General features: G+C 41.8%; 2 protein-coding genes across 2 annotated transcripts; one reads left to right on the top strand and one right to left on the bottom strand.

Annotated features, from left to right (window-relative positions):
- Positions 1-787: 787 nt before the first annotated feature.
- rnf228 (ring finger protein 228) lies at positions 788-4,981 on the bottom strand. Its single transcript, XM_074641259.1, has 2 exons — positions 4,857-4,981; positions 788-4,545 (listed from the first exon to the last, which is right to left on the bottom strand). Exon 2 carries the CDS (start codon positions 3,576-3,578, stop codon positions 2,802-2,804), a length of 777 nt encoding a protein of 258 aa, XP_074497360.1. The 5' UTR covers positions 3,579-4,545; positions 4,857-4,981; the 3' UTR covers positions 788-2,801.
- Positions 4,982-8,510: 3,529 nt separating this feature from the next.
- On the top strand, positions 8,511-20,996 carry sgpp2 (sphingosine-1-phosphate phosphatase 2). The gene is made up of 5 exons (XM_074640582.1): positions 8,511-8,867; positions 10,550-10,711; positions 17,215-17,394; positions 19,440-19,529; positions 20,212-20,996. Exons 1-5 carry the CDS (start codon positions 8,664-8,666, stop codon positions 20,755-20,757), a joined length of 1,182 nt encoding a protein of 393 aa, XP_074496683.1. The 5' UTR covers positions 8,511-8,663; the 3' UTR covers positions 20,758-20,996.
- Positions 20,997-21,790: the final 794 nt, after the last annotated feature.

The following is a 21,790-nucleotide window of genomic DNA, read 5'->3' as shown; positions in this document are numbered from 1 at the left end:
CCCAGCACCCTTACAAAAACATGTCGTCTCATTTTGTTTGTTGTCATGGCTAATTTGTAAGCAAGCACTTGCCTCAAACTATGTTCCAGTAATCAGTGTAACTGTAGCTGATTGAAAAATACAGCCGGGCTCCGATACAATAGGCTTTAGTGTTGATCTGATCAGTTAACAGAGACTTGTTTACATGGTGCTGAGACTATGAAAGAGAGGAGGGAGCTAGTGACAGCTTCAATTTATGAGGCATGAAACTTTTGGTTAATGCAAAGTATATAACCTGTAATTATATGGTGTTTGGTCAACTTTTTATCTATTCTGCTTGTTTATGAGGGGAAAATCTTGCTAAAAGACTTAATTTATATGAACTAAAAGGGAGCCTTGTATGAACATGTAAACACGTGGAAAAAGCTCAGTCTGTGATATTAACATATTGAAAAATGTATTTACTTTTAATCAAGTTTTAGCCACCATAAGTTTACACAACTAGACCTACATGAGAAATCCAAGTTGACACAGGGGAAAGGTTTTTATAGCATGTAGTATTCTATATCTACCAGTAGGGGGCATATTTGATGCACAGCAGATCAACCAGGCAGGAACACACTGGTTTTATATCAAACATGTGATTCCCATTTAAAACACAATGTGTTTCTCTTGTGTGGACATGTGATCTACTTGTTGGATCCTATTCAGCTTCTAACCAGTCATTATGTAAGACAGGATGAGCATGAGCGTTGGCAACAGGCTTTTCTAACAGCTGTGGGATCAAAGACAGAGAGTGGATGCAATGGGTATTCATGTTTCCTTTATTACTGAAATGTGTTTATGTATGTAAAACAGCACATAAAGAACACTTCTCTGTGCAAATACTTTTGGTACTTTAACAACAACCACAGATTCTCATAAAAACCAACGTCTAGGTCCTCTGAAATAAATACAATATGCATACATTTAACAAAGGTAAACCCCGTTACTTGTGTCAAATAAGAGGGTGAAAGTGCATCGTCTAAAAGTTGGGAAAAAGGTTGGGCAGGATGATTGAAGCAAGCGTGGGAATCAGATTGAGGGGGAGTTAAGAATCATATTGTTTTGCTTTTCTCCCATGCAGTGAGGTAGGGATACCATGAGTGTGCAAGGGCAACAAGTGCTTATAGGTTAAACCACTTTGGTGTCCGAATATTCTCCGAATTGAATGCTGACAGGAAGGTCAGGGAGTCAGAACATAACACCACAAATAAGGTATCACTTTTTGCCATATTCAAGAATAATAAATAAATAATTGTACAGATTGTAACAACGATTACATACACAAAATTAACCAACGGTTCACAGTAATGTTCATAATAAGAAGTTTTAGCCTTTTTTGTTGCATTGTCTGCAAAAGTTAGTTCAGTGTTTCTGTTTTATTTGTATTTCTGAGGGAAACAAACCATATAAACTGATTGTTACTAAGTTTTAGTTTAGGAAAACTAAATATTTGCATTGTGTTAGTGCAGGTACTGAAGTGTTTTTATCTTTCTTATATGCCTCTTTCTAATCTAAGCCACAAAGCGCATGGGGCTCTTTAAGTTTACAGAGGTAATTATGAATCCTGACAATCTCAGAGGAACCAGAGTGACACCAAATATATCCTTTTATAAGTCGTTCACCATGTCTGGCCTATAGCCAAGAAACATGTACTTTAGATTCTCACACTTTGAAGGAAGAAGAGGAGTGAACTTGGTGCTGAAGGTGGCCTGGATTACACCTGTTTAACACATACTTATAGAAACAGGTATCTATTCTGACCTTTCTTCACAGCCAGATGCAAAAAAGGTGCTGACTTGGGAGGCAGCTCCATGTTGGAAACCCTGTTTTCAACTTCCATTTGTGTAAATGATGTGACAGAAAGAGGAAATCCCTGCCATCACCCCAGCAGGACGCCGTCTGTGGCAGGAGGCCCGTGCATGATTTCGGTGAAGTTTTACTTCATTCAGCAACAAGGTGAGGCACACGAGTCAGGAGACATAACATCTCTTGTGTTAAATAATAAAAAAGAAGAAACAAAAAAAGCCTTTCAAAGCTCTCAGGAGCCTATAACATGCACAAAAGTAGCCAAACACAGGGTCAAAATCACAAGCTATCTTTTTGAAAAAACCTGGAAGAGGTGCAGTTTTCATGGTGATAAAGGAAACAGTGCCATCCTGTAGGATAAATTCAAGCACATGGGTTAGGAAGCCGATGACACCTTTATCCAGTACGACTCAATTCTCTGTGGACTATTTACAGTTTGGATTGAGGACTTCTTTGTAAGGGAATGATATTTTAGAGGCTTCTCGCATAAACATACAAGCCTCCATAAAAATCCATCAACTCAGAAGTGCCAAATATCTGTACAATACAACAGTGCTTTGTTGAGATATAAGAGTGGATCAGTTATCATACAGTGAGTGGCATAGTGGGATATGCATATAATCTAGCAGGATAAGGTGGGGAGGGTGTCAAACCCTGGAAATAAGCACTTCACATTCAAACCAACCACAGCTGAGACCAACAGGGGGTCTAAGTCTTGGACAAGTTCACCCAAATCAGCTGGGCATATACTGTCAATACAAGTGCACAACTTCAGGAAAATCAGGATTATCAAGGATCATGTTGCTCCAAACAACATGAAGGCCTTTGGGTGTTTGCTATACTGATAAAAAAGGCCATTTTGGACGAGATTTATTTCCTTAAAGGGAGGAGTATCAGTATTATGTACATAAATCACACCCACAGTATACAACATCTCCATCTCTCCATCATTAGTCAGAGCAGCAGCCATGTCAGGCGTTTCTCCTGGAGTTACTGGTGGCGGATGAGCGGCCTGTCTCATGGTCCGGTCTGTATTTGAGCCAGCAGATGAGCCATGTGACGACCACCGAGAACATGGCCAGGATGCTGGCTACCGACAAGCAAATGGGTCCTGCAGGCGAGGGAGGAATGCTGTGACTGTGCACAAAGATCAGGCCCATGAACAGCAACACCAGCATGGACAGAAAGGAGAAGATCACGCACACGCAGCCGGTGGTCAGAGCCACTCTCTTGCAGCTCTGACAGCTGTCGTAGCGCACCGAGTCCTGGGAGATTGTCGTGGCTGTGGACACGGTGGTGGATGGAGTCGCCTGGGAGACGCTGGATGTGCCCGATGCTTCCTCCCGGCGCAGGGCGACTAAAGCTGGGTGCAGCGGTGGAGGGTATGGAGACAGAGCGTCCTGAGGCAGGGGGTCCGAGTCGATGTAGAGAGGGAAATCCTCCGTCACCTTGGTGTTGTTGGGCAGGTTCTGTATCCGATAATCTGGCACTGGAGTCCGGTGGCGACAGACTGGACAGCTGATGCGCCATGGCCGCTCCTCCCGCAGATGGAGCGTGTTCAGGCACTCCTCGCAAAACGTGTGCAGGCACTCCAGGATCTTAGGAGCGCGTCGGTCAAGGTCGAAGTAATTGTAGCAGATTTTGCATTCGTACTCCTCGTAAGGGAAAGCCGAGGAGGAGGCCTCGCCGCCGGGGGGTTCCGCTCCGTTTGATGCCAAATCTACCTCTGCCATGTCATCTTTCGCCATTCACATTCTCCGGGTGAACACAAAGGGAGCTGGCGGACAGATGATGCTGATGACGGTGCACGTCTCTCCTCCTCTCCTCCTCCTCTCCTCCCAGCTCATTGAAGCGCCATCATGCCTGCAGACATTGTTGATGTGTTTTTATTATCCCCACGTCCTTTACGCATAAAAAGCTCAGTCCAAATGATCCCAGTTAAATATTAAAAAGCTCTCATTTGATGTAGGGCATGTGTGGGAATAGATGATGTAATGGTGGTGACTCCGATTGCGAGGGCTCATCCATCCAGAGAGCATCCCACAAAGAGAGAGAGAGGGAGGAGAGAGAGGATGTGTCGCCTGAAAGTCCCGTTAAAGAGAGAGTGTGTTGTTGTTTTTTTTCAGTGCAGAGAGCAGCTATGACAGCCATGCTCCATCTCCATCGCAATTACGCAGAAGATGCCAGGATGCGCTAATTTGGTCAAACTCGGGGGCGTTAATTCTCTGTTTCCTGTAACAAAGAGCAGCTAAACTCACTCACACAATAGGCCTGCTTTGTTTAACGTTACAGAGGATTGAGTGGATGGAACAATGACTGTATTATTCAGTCCATATAAAAATAGAAGAGGTTGATTTGATGAAGAGGAGTGACTCTAAAGTTCTGCATTTATTTTAATAAATCATCTCAAAGTTTAAATTTAGGCAACAAAACTACAACTTCACTTATTTAGGTTTAGGCAACAAAACTACAACTTCACTTCTTTAAGTTTAGGCAACAAAACTACAACTTATTTAGGTTTAAGAAACACAACTACAACTTGTTAAGGTTTCGGCAATAAAACTACAAGTCCTTCCAGCTTAAAAAAAAAACTCACTCACACAATAGGCCGGCTTTGTTTTAAGTTACAGGGGGATTGGAGTGGAACAATGACTATATTATATTATTCAGTCCATATAAAAATAGAAGAGGTTGATTTGATGAAGAGGAGTGACTCTAAAGTTCTGCATTTATTTTAATAATGCATGTCAGAGTCATTTGGAGTGCATGCATCTCTGCATGATGCTGTAGAAAATCACAAATATTTCATTATGGGTCTATAGGCCCATATAAGGCCCATAGACATTATAGACGTTATAGAACAGTGGTTCTCAATCAGCGGTCCAGGGACCCCCAGTGGTCCTTTAGGGAGTTCCAAGTGGTCCCCAGAAAAATGGGGATATACTGTAGTTTATTTTCAATATTTAATTGACTATAGAAGAAGGCATATGAGTGACTATTCTGATCATAGGTTTCACTTTATCCACGGTCGCTATAAGCACCATAGATGTGGGTCATTAGGGGCCTACTACGCCTACTACCTTGTAAAAGTTAAACTTAAAAGCAACACGTTCTAACATGTAAAATGTCACATTTTGAACACAAACAAAAAGGCTTCCTTTGGTTTAGACAACAAAACTACAACTTCTGTAGGTTCAGGCAACAAAACTACAACTTATTTGGGTTTAGGCAACAAAACTACAACTTCTTTATAGGTTTAGGCAATAAAACTACAACTTTTTTAGGTTAAGGAAACAAAACTACAACTTCTGTAGGTTTAGGCAACAAAACTACAACTTCTTTAGGTTTAGGCAACAAAACAACAACTTCTGTAGGTTTAGGCAACAAAACTACAACTTCTTTAGGTTTCGGCAACAAAACTACAACTTCACTTATTTAGGTTTAGGCAACAGAACTACAACTTCACTTCTTTAGGTTTAGGCAACAAAACTACAACTTCACTTATTTAGGTTTAGGCAACAAAACTACAACTTCTTTGGGTTTAGGCAACAAAACTACAACTTCACTTCTTTAGGTTTAGGCAACAAAACTACAACTTCTTTAGGTTTAAGCAACACAACTACAACTTCTTAAGGTTGCGGCAATAAAACTAGAAGTACTTTCCAGGTTCGGCTGGAATTCTGGTCTTATTCATATCTAACAACCAAAATTTATATTTTCAGATGGAGGTTCCTAAATTGAAATCTTATCAAATGGGGGTCCGTGACCTAATGTGTATAATTTTAGAAGTCCTCGACATGAAAAAAGTTGAGAACCACATGTTGTAGACTTTCAAAAATCAAAAATACAATTTTATTGCTGCTTTTAGGTTGCCTAAAAACCTTTAATAATTCTGTAAAAATCACTAAATTATTCGAATAAGCAAATTTACTGTGCCCGTGAACTTTCAAAGTTCCCATTACGTTTTTATGGAGCAGGAATGGCACAAACAGGCCATTGAAGGGGCTCAAATTATCTCAAACCCTGGGGTTACTATTCTTCAAACTGACTGGTACTTAGTAGTACCAGTTTTCTCTGAAGCTCATAGCTACATTCTTAGTGAAGGCTGTATTCATTCTGTTTATATCACTAAGACCAAACTTTCAAGTGTAAACACATAAGTCCTGATTTGACATTTTTACGATCGGACAGAGGTTACAAGTTGACGTACGGTTATGCAGCTGTGAGACACATGATTGTTGTTATAATGTTAGTATTATATGATAAAAGTGTTGTTCATTTATCTAAGACTGATATCACCTGCTTTAGTGAAAGGCCTATTGCTGACATGACAATTGAAAAGTGTTCTTTTTAGCCCCACAGTTGGCAAAAGTGGTTAACGAATGGTTTCATAACAAGAGGGAGATATGCAGTAGTTCTGAATTAAGGGGTCGCACACATTGACACAGTCCCCTTTGTAGACACACATTAAGCCTCACAGACCACAGGAAACTTGACCTTAAGCTGATATAACTGTCTGGGAGACTTGGTGAGAGGGGATCATTGATCATATGTGGTAAATAAATTAATAAATCCATTTTTATCTGGCACCTTGAGGCAGCCCAGGGAGCAAATTGTGGCTCAGTGTCTCGCTCAAGGACACTTCGACAGGTGGAGCTTGGGATCAAACCGCCAACGTTGTGAATAAAGGACAACCCGCTCTACTCCCTGAGCCTCCACAGCTGCGACCTTCCCGGACTCCACTTTCACGAAACATGCTCTACATGCTGCCGTTTTGTGATTTCTTTAGAAATTAGCAAACAATTATCTCTGTTGGTGGGAGACTGATAGCAGCTCTGTCACAAAAGCAACAATGCTGTATTGAGGCTAAAGTATTCAACATCCAATTTTAAAGCTTCATTACCATGGTGATGGTGATGGCGATAAAGCTGCTGATGATGATGGAGAATCATCTTTTAATAATGCTGTCTTATTTGACCTAAAGCATATACAGAACAACAAAACTCTCTTCTTTGGCTCTATATGGTCATATTCTATTAGGGCTGTCAAAGTTAATGCGATATCAACGCATGATAAGATACTGGTATCATATGAAACTAGAAAACCTAAGGACTATGTCATACTAGCATGTCACAAAGGAGGTTAAATAACGCTCCAAACTTACGCTAAATTTGGCCATTTTCAAAGGGGTCCCTTGACCTCTGACCTCAAGATATGTGAATGAAAATGGGTTCTATGGGTACCAACAAGCCTCTCCTTTACAGACATGCCCACTTTATGATAATCACATGCAGTTTGGGGCAAGTCATAGTCAAGTCAGCACACTGACACACTGACAGCTGTTGTTGCCTGTTGGGCTGCAGTTTGCCATGTTATAATTTGAGCATATTTTTTTATGCTAAATGCACCTAGAGGGTTTCTGGACAATATCTGTCATCGTTTTTGTTGTTAATTGATTTCCAATAACAAATATATACAGTACATACATTTGCATACAGCAGCATATTTCCCCACTCCCATATTGATAAGAGTATTAAATACTTGACAAATCTCCCTTTAAGGTACATTTTGAACAGATAAAAATGTGATTAATTTGCGATTAAGTATGGACAATCATGCAATTAATCGTGATTAAATATTTTAGATTGACAGTTCTAATTTTTATGTCATACCTCCTGATAAACAATATAATTGAATCACACATCATCCTTTTTTTTTCCACTGAGCTACTTGCTTTAGAGCCCTATTTACACCTTGCTTACAGTTCTTAGCTGTAATGCTCTGCCACAATGGATAATAAAGCCTCCTTCTGCTTGCTGTATATACTTTGTGATAACAGCTGAATCATCCCAGTATAAAGGTTGGGCAAACTACCTAAAACGACCTGTTAATTGATTTCCAATAATAAATACATACATACATTTGCATACAGCAGCATATTTGCCCACTCCCATGTTGATAAGAGTATTGAATACTTGACAAATCTCCCTTTAAGGTACATTTTGAACAGATAAAAATGTGATTAATTTGCGATTAAGTATGGACAATCATGCAATTAATTGTGATTGAATATTCAGTTCAGACAGTTCTAATTTCTATGTCATACCTCATGATAAACAATATAAGATAAGATAAGATAAGATAAGATGAATCTTTATTTATCCCCGGAGGGAAATTCAGGTGTCAAAGCAGCAACATCAGCAAACAGAGTGAAACACAGGAGAGGTGAAGGTATACAAAAATTATAAAAACAATAATAGAGATATAAAAGATAGAGAGTGAATGGGTGAACATAGTGTGTACAGTCCGTCAATAAATACATGTAGTATGTGCAATAAATAAATGTAATATGTGCATATGTGCAGTCTATAAAGTGGTATAGAGGATGTATAGTGTAAAGTAATTGTAAAGAACGCCAGTGGTTAGAGTCCAAGATGGTTGCAGATAGTATATATATATATATATATAACTGAATCACACATTATCTTTTTGTCTTCCACTGAGCTACTTACTTTATAGCCCTATTTACACATTGTTTTCAGTTCTCAGCTGTAATGCCCTGCTACAATGGATAATAAAGCTTCCTTCTGCTTGCTGTTTGTGATAACAGCTGAACCATCCCAGTATAAAGGTCGGACAAACTACCTGAGACGACCTGTTCAGCCCCCCCTCTATAGCCACGCCCACCTGCGCTCACCTGCCGCACCTGTCCAGAGCTTTGCTACCTGCCTGTACTGACAAATATCAACCCTTTCATTACACCGCTCCTGCTCAGTAAATCCACATCCGCCTGCTGCTGCTGTACTTGTGTCTCTTTTCACCTGACATGCTGGATGGAGCTCCTGGCTTACCTGCATGACTCGGAGCTCGTGGCCCGGTTCCAGAGACGATGCGGACTCTTCCTGGTGGTCCAAACCGAGCATCACGATGGATCCCCGGTCCACAACGACGAACCACGTGGACATGTGAAGGGAAGATGGGACCACCAGGATAAGAACTCCAACTATAAATACAAGAAGAATGGATGTGCCATTAGTGTAAGTCTTTTTCTGCAAAAAATGTGGTCTTCTAAGTGCACTACATCATAAACAACTTAATGTTAATTAAAAACAGATTGTCTATGGAGTGTGTGAGATTAATTTAAAAGGAATACAAGTGTTGGTTTTATAGCTCTTAGAATTAGAATCAAATTCTTGAAACCTAGAAAGAGTTACACACACAACAGGTTTACCAGAGTAAATAACATAGTTGGCCCTATTTAAATATCATGCAAACGAAACTGTGACTGGCTTTTCTCGTTTGTCTGGGTGTCAGCCACCAGATCTGCAAAATGACAAGCTGTCTGTGTGTGTGAGTGATGTTTACATTCTTCTGTGTCTCCCTTTTACAATTTATTTAAGCTTATTAACAAGGTGAAGATGAACACAGTCACTTTCTGACTTACAGTAGATGTTTTGGATCCTTTGATAATGTGCAGTAAATAGATAGATAGATAGATAGATAGATAGATAGATAGATAGATAGATAGATAGATAGATAGTAACTTTATTGATCCCGAGGGAAATTCAAGTTTCCAGCATCACAGTTCCATAGTGCAAAACATGATAGTAAAAAGGCAGTAAAAAAGTTATTAGTACAAAGTACCAAAAAATATACCAGATATAAAAATACAAGGAGATGAAGAAAAAAGCTGTGATACACGACTATTAAAAAAAGTGAATATAGTGCAGAAGAGACTGTTAAAAGTGAGTATAGTGCATTATTATCTGTCCTGCAGTCCGTCCTCCTTTGCAGCTCCTTTAAGGTGGTGTTCAGCATAGGCATTGTTTTATTTATTTATTAATCTACAAAGAGCAATATGCATTTGTTGTTTAAATGCTTACAAAGCTCTAATAGCTGCAAAAATAATCCTATATATCAGGAACAAAGAGCAAATCTAAACTGTGCAAGTTTGGTGTAAGCCCCCCTTAGTTACTGTTGCTAAGGGCTAGCTATTTAACTAGTTAGTTAGGGGATGGGATTTATTGTTTTAGCCTACTTTTGTCCATCCAATACATTTTGACCTGCTGGCTGGTATAAATTTATTTATTTATTTTACCTTTATTTAACCACCAGTAAAGACTCATGAGATTAAAAATCTCTTTTTCAAGAGTGTCCTGGCTAAGATAGATAGCAGCACAGTTACTAAGTTGCAGACAAAAAACATAACATAACAATTTAAAATGAAGACAAAGAGCAAATTACAGAATCCTAATAATCTAAAGCCAGATGTGCTTCCTTCCAAGTCTTTTAGAAGCACTTTAAAGACATTCAGTGAGACCAGCTGTTGAAGATTCAGGCAATTTTATAGCTGATTCCAAGTAGAGGGAGCAGCATACACGAATGCCCTTTTTCCCCAGTTCAGTACGCACTTTGGGGACAGTTAATAGGATTAAGTCCTGGGAGCGAAGACAGTACCTTCCCTTACTTTTTTGAAGGATATAGATCTGTAGGAAAGATGAGATTTGCCAAAGAAGCAGACCAAGAAGCTGCTTCAAATAATGAAAATGATGAAATATGATGTAAAGAAGCTGTGAAAAAGGTGACAGGTGTGTAGCCAACATAGGGTGTGGCTGCAGTGTCGTCTGGTAGATAAAATCTGATCTGATACCACTCCAGGAACATCTTTAGGCACCTGGTCACATCATATTTTGTGTTCATCTGTGTTTATTCCCTGCAGGGCTGCAGCAGGCCTAAGTATGAGGTGAGGAACTGGCTGTTACACTTCCTCTTCCTGCTCTCGGCAGGCCTGGGGCACGAAGTGTTCTACATCACCTGTCTGCCTTGCATACACTGGAACCTGGACCCATTCCTCTGCCGACGCCTCGTCAACATGTGGACCGTAAGTCACAGCTAGAGAGAAAATGTGTTGTTTGTGTACTTCAGTCTTCTTCAGTCCGATGCCCGCTCGTTCCACAATGCCACCTCTCTTCTCTCTGCTCTTCATGTCCCTCTCTTCACCTTTCAACCTCCTTTCATCCGTCTCCCCCTTCCAGTGACCTGTCTCTGACACCACCATGTTCATATATCCCCAGGCCAGGGGGCCACTGGGGCCAGCCTGACCGGGGCCCTTGACATGGCGAGAGGCCACACATGGGGACACATTAGTGGGAAAAGACTGCTAGGATCTGCCCTTTTAGATGTTTATTCTGACAGAATCCAGCACATTGCGACAAGAGAGCCTGAAAACATGTCAACTGTGATCCCAGAAGGAGCGTATTTGACACTTCTAGAGACAGCCATATACCCTCGCTGCTGCTCTGTGTGTGATGGGCAGTGTGTTTTTGTGCCCTTTGTGTCCCCGCCCCGAGCGTTGGTGGGTGCCCTGTGTCTGAACCCCTTGTTTGGCCCCCCAGGGGAAGAGACACCATTCTTCTGGCATCCTGGCTTCACCAGGCCCCTGTTTGAACTCCTTTCAAACGCACATAAACACCAACACACACACATGCTCGCGCTCCCCGCCTCGCCTGCTAAACACACTCATTGCCCTCCCTCTAGTTAGACATTACCAGCTTTACTCTGTGTTCTCCTCCCCCTAGTCTACCAGCAGAGTGTTTTATTGGCCTCATCAGCGCTCTGAGCTTTCTCTCTCTGGACCGAACATTTGGTCTGTCAGCCCTCGGGGCGCATCACCCCGCACTCCTAACTTCTAACAGCACCCTGCCATTGTGCTGGTGGGAGTTATCTAAGGTTCACGGAGGGCTGTACACTCTCTCTCTCTCTCTCCTCTCTGTCTCTGTGTCACACGCAAAACTGGCAACTCACGCCAACATTTGAAGTGCACCCATGCAAATTAAGACTTTTATGCATGAGCAAACACATTATAGGCCCATGACTGAAGAACACACACACTCATTATACACACGTGTCCTCCACTACTCCCTGTTGGCGTTACTTGCAGGGTGACTTTGGTTGACTTAGAAAACAATAACTGTCATTAACCATATGGTCATGAATTACATTGCCATGTTGTATGGTATTACTGTAGCATAGCGTTATGCAAATCATGCACCTACTGTGCTGTTTGGAATATAAAAAAACTCAGGTTGTACATAGAGGGCATACGCTATGATGTGGATAACTGAGGAAATGAACTGCATGGCAGACGATGGTCACACTCAATGACAAAAACTCACTTTATCCCCAGAAGACAAAACTTTTTTAGCTATATGGCCTCGGCCCTGATCAGCCATCAGTGATGAAGGCCGGGAACATCAGAATATGTCCTTCTGTGAATAAAAAGACTTTGTCAGACAGTCTCGTGAACACGATATCTCAGGAACGCCTTGGGCGAATTTCTACAAATTTGTCACAAACGTCCACTTGGACTCAAGGATGAACTGATTAGATTTGGTTGTCAAAGGTCACTGTGACCTCACAAAGCTCGTCGTTGGCCATAACTCAACAATTTATCTGCTAATTATGACAATTTGACACCAATGTCTAACAGGATAAAATGATAAAGTGATGATATTTTGGACAGACGTGGATGTAAACTGCCATTTGACTGGTTGGTGGAGGCTAATGCTGCCTTCAAATTAAACTCGTGAGCTCGTGTTTACAACATGGGAAGTCGTGTACACGATATGTTTGGCGTTCAAGTAGTGACAACACCGTTGCTAAGCAATGGCAATATTAACATTACTGTCGGCGTCTAGAAGCCACAGAGGCTAACAATTTAGCAAGCTAGCAAGTGGGTAACATAATGTAGTAAATGCACAGGCATAATGAGGAAAAAGATGATGCCATCGGGAACATCAACATTTTCCTCAGACATATTATAAAATTATGAAGAAAAACAATATACGACTAAAATTACAATATATTAACTTATTATGTACCAAAAGATGTACTTCCATGGCCTCCGCCATTTCTGACAACGTCAACAAACACGTCACAACTCTGAGCTTTCAGAAACTTTCCACTTACGAGGTCATCAACACCATAAGAGGGGGGCGTTCATTTTGCATTCACACTCCAAAAATCATCAAAGTGGTGTTCGTTCGTGAAGATTATCTTGCTGATCAAAACCTGTAAGTATCATAAACGTTTGTTTGCCACAGAGCTTATCTTCTGCAATAATCCAAAAGCCAAAGGGAAAATCCCATTGGCTTATTGTCGAGGAAACCAGGGCGACGCTAACTTCCTGGTTGGTTTACAAAAGTACGTCATCCCTGCAGCACTCTATTTGGTCATAAACCAAAGTATTGAACAAATGAAATGTTTGACCTGGTAATTAGGAGCTACACAGTGCCAAACCCCCATTAAAGTATAAGAAAGTCTACCATGGCAGTAGACTGTAGTCTTGTTGTTCTACACATTCAGAGTGCTTGAAAACCATTTGCTGTAAATTAGGTTATTTTTGTTGCGAAGGCCCACTCAGCAAAACAAAAACATTATAAAAGCAATATTCTGAAGGACCCAGAAGAAATTCTCTGTAAATTGCAGAGACCTCGCTGTGGGGATTGGGCATATTGGCTCCACAGTCATATTAAGAAAGAACTCTTACATATCTGAAGAAAACACTTCTTGGTTCACAAGAGCAGGCAGCAGAATGACTCCCAAAATACCCATCGTACAAATGGACCTCTATTATGTGCTACTGAGGAGCTCTGTAGTCAGTGAAGTCAAACTTCTAGTGGCATTACTGTTAAAAACTAAGATCTTTATAAAGCAAAATGTGACATTCTCAGATACTGTTTTGTGTGCACAGATCATTTTTTATATCACTAAGAGTGTAAATTACTATCACCAGTGTTGGAGAGTAGCTTTCCAACATGTAATTCTATCAGCATGACTTTATTATGCATCAACTAGTAACCAAATCAGGTATTTATCATGTCGCTGTGGAGCAAAAACAAACATCTTGTGTGTTTTCTCCATACAAACAGTGACCTGTAGCCTCTCTTCCCTACACACACACACACACACACACACACTCACTCTGATCCACGTGTTGACAGATCAAAGTCCAAAGCTGCACTGGCGGCCTCGATCAATACACTTATTCACGAGAAAACACACACTCAAGCACAACTATCTGTCTGTGTGTGTGTGTGTCTTGACCTGTCTTTAACTCTTCCCTTAATGTGACCACACTGTCTCTGGGCCAGTTCTTTGATGTGACTCGTACAAAGACACCACTGGTTCATGGTGTGGCTCATGAGGCAGCTGAATATATATAATTGTGTTGATGGTGTGCAGGGGGGGTGGGGCGAGGGTATCATATCATGCAAGCACTTGAACTGGTGGGCAGATCCATTGTGTGAAGGCAGAGTGGGGGGTGCAGTGTGCACACAGTATGGCTTGTTGTATGAATACACAGTCATGGTGAATGGAGGGGGTCACACGTGCTAAATGGGTTCACTGTCCTCTGTTTACTGTCCACTTTTGTTCCGTCTGGGTGCATGTGTGTAGGTACAGTATAGCTAGATGTTAATATTGGAGTAATAAACTTTATATTCATGCACCACCAGAGGACAAGGAGAGATGGGAAAGAACGATTTAGCTTTTGGAAAGAACAAGACTAATATTATTATAGTTTTAATCTCATTCTCAACCTTATTTATGTTCACTTAGCGTGCTCTCTGTATCTCAACCTACATACATCCTTATACATTTGTGGACCCTTTGGTCTGGGGCTGTTTAGGCACCTTAATTGCAAGTTATGGAGCTAGAAACTGGAGCCACCTCAGCAAATGAAAAATTATATTTCCCCTCCCAAAATCCACTATTTATTTAGTTTATTTGAAAACTGCATACAGTAATAACACTAGCTGACCTAAAGGCAAAACACAAGGATTGCATTGGTGTAATATAATTATCGATTGTCTGGTATTTGTCAGTGTGCACAAGCGCAGGCCGCCGGCTAAATGGCCGACTGTGACGCATTCTCTGCCAGCTATTGTATATTGCTATCTGGTTGTCTTTATATTTTTTTTTAGGGCTGTCAAAGTTAACGCGATAATAACTGAAATTTGTTTTAACGCCACTAATTTCTTTAACACGTTAACGCAATTTTTAAGCTGTAGCAGGCTCCGTTTTAGAGCTAGAGTGACAGACATGCCCACTTTATGATAATCGCATGCAGTTTGGGGCAAGTCATAGTCAAGTCAGCACACTGACACGCTGACAGCTGTTGTTGCCTGTTGGGCTGCAGTTTGTCATGTTATGATTTGAGCACATTTATTTTTTATGCTAAATGCAGTACCTGTGAGGGTTTCTGGACAATATTTATACAATCATTGTTTTATGTTGGTAATTGATTTCCAATAATACATATATACATATATTTGCATAAAGCAGCATATTTGCCCACTCCCATGTTGATAAGAGTATTAAATACTTGACAAATCTCCCTTTAAGGTACATTTCGAACAGATAAAAAATGTGCAATTAATTTGCGATTAATCTCGATTAAATATTTTAATCGATTGACAGCCTAGATTTTTTATATCGGTATTTCCACTGTGTGCCACTGTAAAGGTATTCTTGCAGTGTGTGCAGAATGCAGCATTTTTATTGACAGCCGGCATATTTATTGATTGACACACATACAGACAAATCAGTGTTGAATTCAGTGTTGCATTGTTTATGTTTTTATGTTGGGTTAATGATTGGGACAAAACATGATAAACATATTTATAAGTGGTGAAAACAATTATTATTATTATTATTTTAATTGTGGTGAAAACCGGGACAATATGGTGTTTTACAGATATTTGTCAGGACTCGGGACACCCAGCTTGAAACTGGGACAATCCCGGACAAACCAGGATGTCTGGTCACCATATGCAAGGCAGGCTTTATCGCCCAACATCAGTATTCGATCTTACCAATGCTCTTGTGCCTGAATGGGAGAAAATCCCTGCAGCTATAAGCTCCAAAATCTTAACTCCACTCTTAAACCCCATGGTTTTGGAATGAGAGAATGTAATGCTGTCGTGTGCACATATTCTGTGTCCTCCATCTTCTCCTCTTCCTCTCCCTCTCTATCCGTGTGCCTTTTATCTCTGTCCACAAGTTGCTGCACTAACGGCGGGTCAGCAGACTAACTTTTATATCTCATTCGCCATGGTAACAAGCATCTCCTGATTACAGTGTCAGTAGAGATGGTAATAACAACCTCTCTATTCTCTCCCTTAAACACAAACATTAGTGTCCTGCTCGCTCCCTGTGCGCTGCCTCCCTGCTCCTCGCTAAGACAGCCATTCATTAAATATACAAGGCAGAGCTTTAAATAAACCAAAGCGGGAGCAGGCTGCCCCTCCGAGGGCCGCTGGGGAGCTCATGAAAGAGAATAGGCAGCACATTTTGGCAGGACACACACACACACACACACAATACCTATACACCACACACACACACACACACACCTTACACTGAGTGTGTCATTCTGTCATGAGCCCTCTGTCTGACCCCGCCGGGTTGAAGACGCCGTGTCAGCAAACCCAGCCGTCTTCGATTCTCAGTTTCTTACAATAGATTTGGTTTCTGTACAACTGCAGCATCTGCACTTTATACCAGGGTGGGTCTCTCCACTCTTGTGCAGTTCTTTTTTTGAGTGGGAATGGTGATTACTTATTTATAAGACTGTGTGGTTAGTTTTAGAGCATGGCCTGATCAGGATTTTGCTTCCTCTTCTCATTATTTTATCATCATCTTCCTCCTCCATCTCTAATTTCTGCTTTTGTGGCCGGCACACTGCAGCACTCTTCTGTAGTCATTTCTGCTATTTAACTGTAACTGTAATGATGTAATGTCGACATGTTCATGTTCATGTCAGGTTGAGATGATAAATCTATGTTGTATGAAGCCAACAATACTATTTTAGATCTCTGCAATCTTTAAATAAGGTTCAGTGTTGCAGCCAAAAATACCGTAATGGTTCTTAAAAGCACTACAAAAGAAACAAGGCTATTTTGATGTGTTTCTTTCTTTCTTCATCAGAATTCATGTAGACCAGTGTGAAATCTGATTAAAAAAATAGGGATTATTTTCATTGTCGATTACTCTGTTTAGTTGTTTGGTCTGTAAAATGGTGAAAGTGTCAATCAGTGTTCCCCAAAGTCCAAGATTATGTCCTCAAATGTCTTGTTTTGTCCACAACTCTGCAGTTTAGTGTCATAGAGGAGTAAAGAAACCAGAAAATATTCACATTTAACAAGCTGGAAGCAGAGAATTTTCACTTTTTCTTCTCAAAAAATAACTCAAACCGATTATCAAAATAGTTGGTGATTGATTTAATAGTTAATAACTAATCAATTAATCATTGCAGCAGTAGTAAAAATATGTAATTTTGTATATAATAAAAAGTAATTGACTCATGTCTCTTTCCTCTCACAGTTGGTGATGTACGTCGGTCAGGCGATGAAGGACGTGCTGAAGCTGCCTCGCCCTTTCTCGCCCCCTGTGGTCAAGCTGGAGACGCGCGTCGATGCCGAATACGGGCTACCGTCCACCCACGCCATGGCCGCCATCACCATCTCCTTCACGGTTTTACTAAGCGCGCCATCCAGGATACAGGTGAGCATCACGGAGATAAGATTAAATACAGTAAGACAGCACAAAAGTGCTCTTGGCAGTTGTGAGCTACAGTACTTACTCACAAATAGGATATGGCTTTGTAATGTGTAACAAATGTATTATGCGGTTGGAAGCAAGTGAGTCAAAGTCATCGACAAGGAGTCAGTGGATGGCGAAGAATGATCATGGAGACCATTGACATACAATGCTGTTGCGGCAGCTGCAGCTCAGTGGGTAGAACAGGTTGTCCTTTAACCACAAGGTTGGCTGTTTGGTCCCCTTGACCTACTGTCCATGAAGTGTCCTTAAGCGAGACAGGTATTTAGTATTTAGAGTGGGGTATTTATTTGTGTATTTTATGTCGTAGAACAAAACGTTAAAATCTCTCCAGCTTGTGTTAACCACAGACCTTATTTCAGGCATCTAACTAAAACCCATTGACTTCCAGACGAGGGAACAGGAAGTGCTAAGATGCTAACTCATTTCCAGGTCTTACGACTCATTCCTGCAGCACTCTATAACAATTACTCTACGCTGGTTCTTGATTTGCAACTGTGATAATATTACTGAAACTTGATAGTCAGTGGTTACACTACTCATATGAGAAATGATATTACCGCCACTGCTGACTGCAAATGGCATACTTACACCTCATTAGAGCTATGGAAGCAAAGGCCAAGTGGATGTTAAACTGTTACTGTGACGACAGATATCTCATTAGCAGTGCTGTTGGATTTTATGGATTCCTTTTAAGATTAGCGAGGCACCAGTTAGTGTGAAAATCCAAATCAAAGTGTTGAATGTTGGACAGTTTGAGGCAGTGGGAGTCTGTGGAAGGCAGCCAGCTCTCTGGTAGCTGAGTGGGATGAAGGGAGTGGCCCCGCTGTCCATCACCGCGTCCCGACTGAGCCGTTGGACAATGGGCAGGGAGGGGCGGGGCCGGCAGTCACCATCAGTCACCATCAGCCACACCCGGCCGCTGTTTGGTCTCCTGATGGACTCGACTGAGTCAATGACTGTCAGTCCACGTCTCCTCCTCCTGACTCTTCCTCCCTTTATCTCTCCCACTCTATTGCAAAGTCAACAAAACACTCAGTGGCTCAATCACAGGCCGTCTTATCAAGCACCGTGTTTTAATGAAGAATTGAGTTCAGTTAGTAGTTTACAGCCTCTGCAGCTGTCAGCCTGATTTGCGGTCACACCACCTCAGCTATTTGCCTTAATCTTCTTCTCAAGGTCAGAGAAATCGTCTCAGCCACCCCGAGACACCCCCTGTGTACAGTAGAGCACTTAACTGTGGCTTGAAATTCCTCCAGGATTCCCCTGAAAGAAAAGAGCACGCATAGCTATATAGATGAGTAGCAGGCTGTTGTAGCAGAGGCTCCTGAATAGCCACGAGGCCTCGGGGCAGCTCGGCCGGTTCCCGGAGCAGGTCGGAGGTCACGACAGTCAATCACAGAGTGACCTCCTCCTGTCGCCGGCATCCTTTGTGGCCATTCAGAAAGAAAAAAAAACCTCTCTTCATGAACTACCAGTGAATAGGCTTCCAGCTGCAAAGGACAGGAAAAGACACAGGAAAAAAGGCAAGAGAGGAGGAGGAGAGAGGAGGGGGGTGCACAGGAGGGGAGGTGAATGAATACACAAGGCCTCTCTTCTCACTGTTATTGAAATGGAGCGGGGAACAAAACCTGCCGCCGTAGGTAAAGGAAGGAGGGGAGAGAGGATGGAGAGACAGTGGAGGAATAAAGGAGCTGTGAGTTGATGACAGGCAGTACGTCAACCCGGCAGAAAGGACATGTGGCAAAGAGAGGACTTAGACGTCGCCATTAAAACGATTGACGAACGAACAATTTGAGAGGAGGAAGGTTAGAAAAAAATAATACCAAATGACAAACATTCTTGTGTTTTTAGGAATCTGACACAAATATTTCATCTTTTATCGCCTTAATCAGAGAGTGGTGTTTGTCTTTGTGTGTGTGAGAGGTATCTACATATCAGACGCCGGTGTGGTGATGGTGATCTAAGTGTGTGTTTTTGTGTCACAGTTCCAGTTCGAGGTGGGTCTGCTGATCGCGCTGACGCTGTCGTCTTTGGTGTGTCTGAGCCGCCTCTACACTGGCATGCACTCAGTTTTGGTGAGATAGTCCCTCCACACACACACACACAGTGTATACTACAGCATACAACATTCAAGCTCAATGCAGGATTCATAATTCATCTCTGTCTGGTTAAACTGTCTGGCTGAGGTTTTGATCCAGGACTCTTAAATCAGCAGCCACCTTATGCCACCCTCCATTTGAATATCAGGACGCCATAATATTAAGCTATTTAAGCAGTTATTTATCAGGGCGACCTCATCACTGAAATTATGCTTTATGAGGATTTTATATCCTAAATATACAAAAAGTATTTTTGGGAAATGTGTATTTGCTTTCTTGCTTAGCGTTAGATGAGAAGTTTAATACTTCTCTCATAGACTTCTATACAATCAGACTTCTTTTTGCAACCAGAGGAGTCGCCCCCTGCTGGCTGTTAGAAAGAATGAAAGTTAAAGGCACTTCAGCATTGACTTCACTTCTCAGACCCGGAGGTAGGTAGCCCACTGGGTTAAAGCCAGCAGCCGGTTAGCTTAGCTTAGCACAAAGCCTGGAAACAGGGGGAAACAGCCAGCCTGACTCTGTCCGAAAGTAACAAAACTCACCAACCAGCAGCTCTGCAGCTCACTTTTTAACACATATATAAGAGCGATATCGATATGTGCATTTTCGAACAATCGCTTTAAACCTTCTTAGTAAATTGTCATTATTCTGCTTCCAGGATGTGATCTGTGGAGCTTTAATCTCAGCCGTCATCATGTTCGTCACCTACCCATTCTGGGAAACCTTCGACCAGTTCCAGCTCACCAGCTACATCTCCCCCGTCGTGGCGTTGTCACTGCCCCTCTTCCTCAGCTACACCTACCCAGATCTGGACCACTACAGCACCACACGGGGGGACACCACCACCATCCTAGGAGCAGGGGCCGGGTCCTCTGTGGGGTACTGGGTGAATCAGCAGCTGGGGCAGACGTTTGACCCCCCAGGGATGCTACCTGTACCCCTACCCACACTGACGGCTACTGCACTGTCACGAGGTGCTGCACGCCTCCTTGTGGGAGCTGTAGCGTTACTGGCAACTCGGCTGGTGGTGAAGACACTGAGCCTGCAGGTGTTGTATTGGTGGCACAGAGTCCCAAAACAAGACGACAGCGCCAGGAGGAGGAGAGAGATCGAAGTGCCGTATAAGTTTGTCACATACACGGCTGTTGGACTCGTCAACTCTATATTAGTCAATAGAGTCTTCATTCTACTGGGACTACTATGACCTATTAACACAAGACTGATGCATCATGATCTGAACTTGCCATTACAATAATGTACCTCATATTTATTTCAATGTGTATCAAATAGGGTTGTAACGATATCGGGCCAATACTGACTCAAATAGTTGGATCAGATATCAGTGACAATGGGGCCAATCTATTCAATTCAATACTATGTTTGTATACTTTATACATTATATACTGCAATTTCAATTCTTGTGCAAGTTTTTACCAATTTGTTGCTGCATAAAAACATTTTCTACCAAGTTGCTGCTGCACGATTTATTATTTTAATCGCTGTCAATCGATTAAAGTATTTAATTTTGATTAATCGCACATTTTTAATCTGTTCAAAATGTACCTTAAAAGGGAGATTTATCAAGTATTTAATACTTTTATCAACATGGGAGTGGGCAAATATGCTTGCTTAATATAAAAGTACCTCAAAAATCTACTTAAGTACTTGAGTTAATGTACTTAGTTACTTTCCACCACCGTGAAGGAAATGAAGTTTTTAATCATTATTTGAATTGTGGAGTCAAGGCGGTTAACACTGTAGAGTTGTGTAATACAGAAGCATCAAATTTCCATATGCAATTTCCCTGTTCCTTCTTCTCATGGGAGAACTCCACCTCGAGCCAGACATGCTCATACCAGTCAGGATAATCCTATCAAAACCAGTTTTAACTGAAACTTGGCAACTTCATTTCAGTGGCACCCGTCTTTGTCCCCCAAGTCACATCACTTGGCGGGTTAGAACAGGCCATCTGCTCCACCATATTGGCCTGTACGTTCAGCAGCAGAGCGGTAATGAAAGAGTTAACTTCCCTTTGCTACAGTAGAGTTTGAAGGAATGCCGGAGCACCTGTCAGACTTCATTTATAAGACAGCTTGTCATCTGGCACAGCTCGCTGTCATATGGCAGGCTACAGGCTACGGCAACAGTTTCTCTTTCAATCGACCGTGAAGCATCAACATGTACAGTCTGGATGTCTGTGTGCTGCACACGTTCTCATCCCAGCTCGTTACATATCG

Source organism: Sebastes fasciatus, chromosome 7 (assembly GCF_043250625.1).
Source record: "Sebastes fasciatus isolate fSebFas1 chromosome 7, fSebFas1.pri, whole genome shotgun sequence".
NCBI classification, from domain to species: domain Eukaryota; kingdom Metazoa; phylum Chordata; class Actinopteri; order Perciformes; family Sebastidae; genus Sebastes; species Sebastes fasciatus.
Note: the sequence above shows the minus strand (reverse complement) of the source record. Positions and strands in the feature narration are given on the sequence as shown.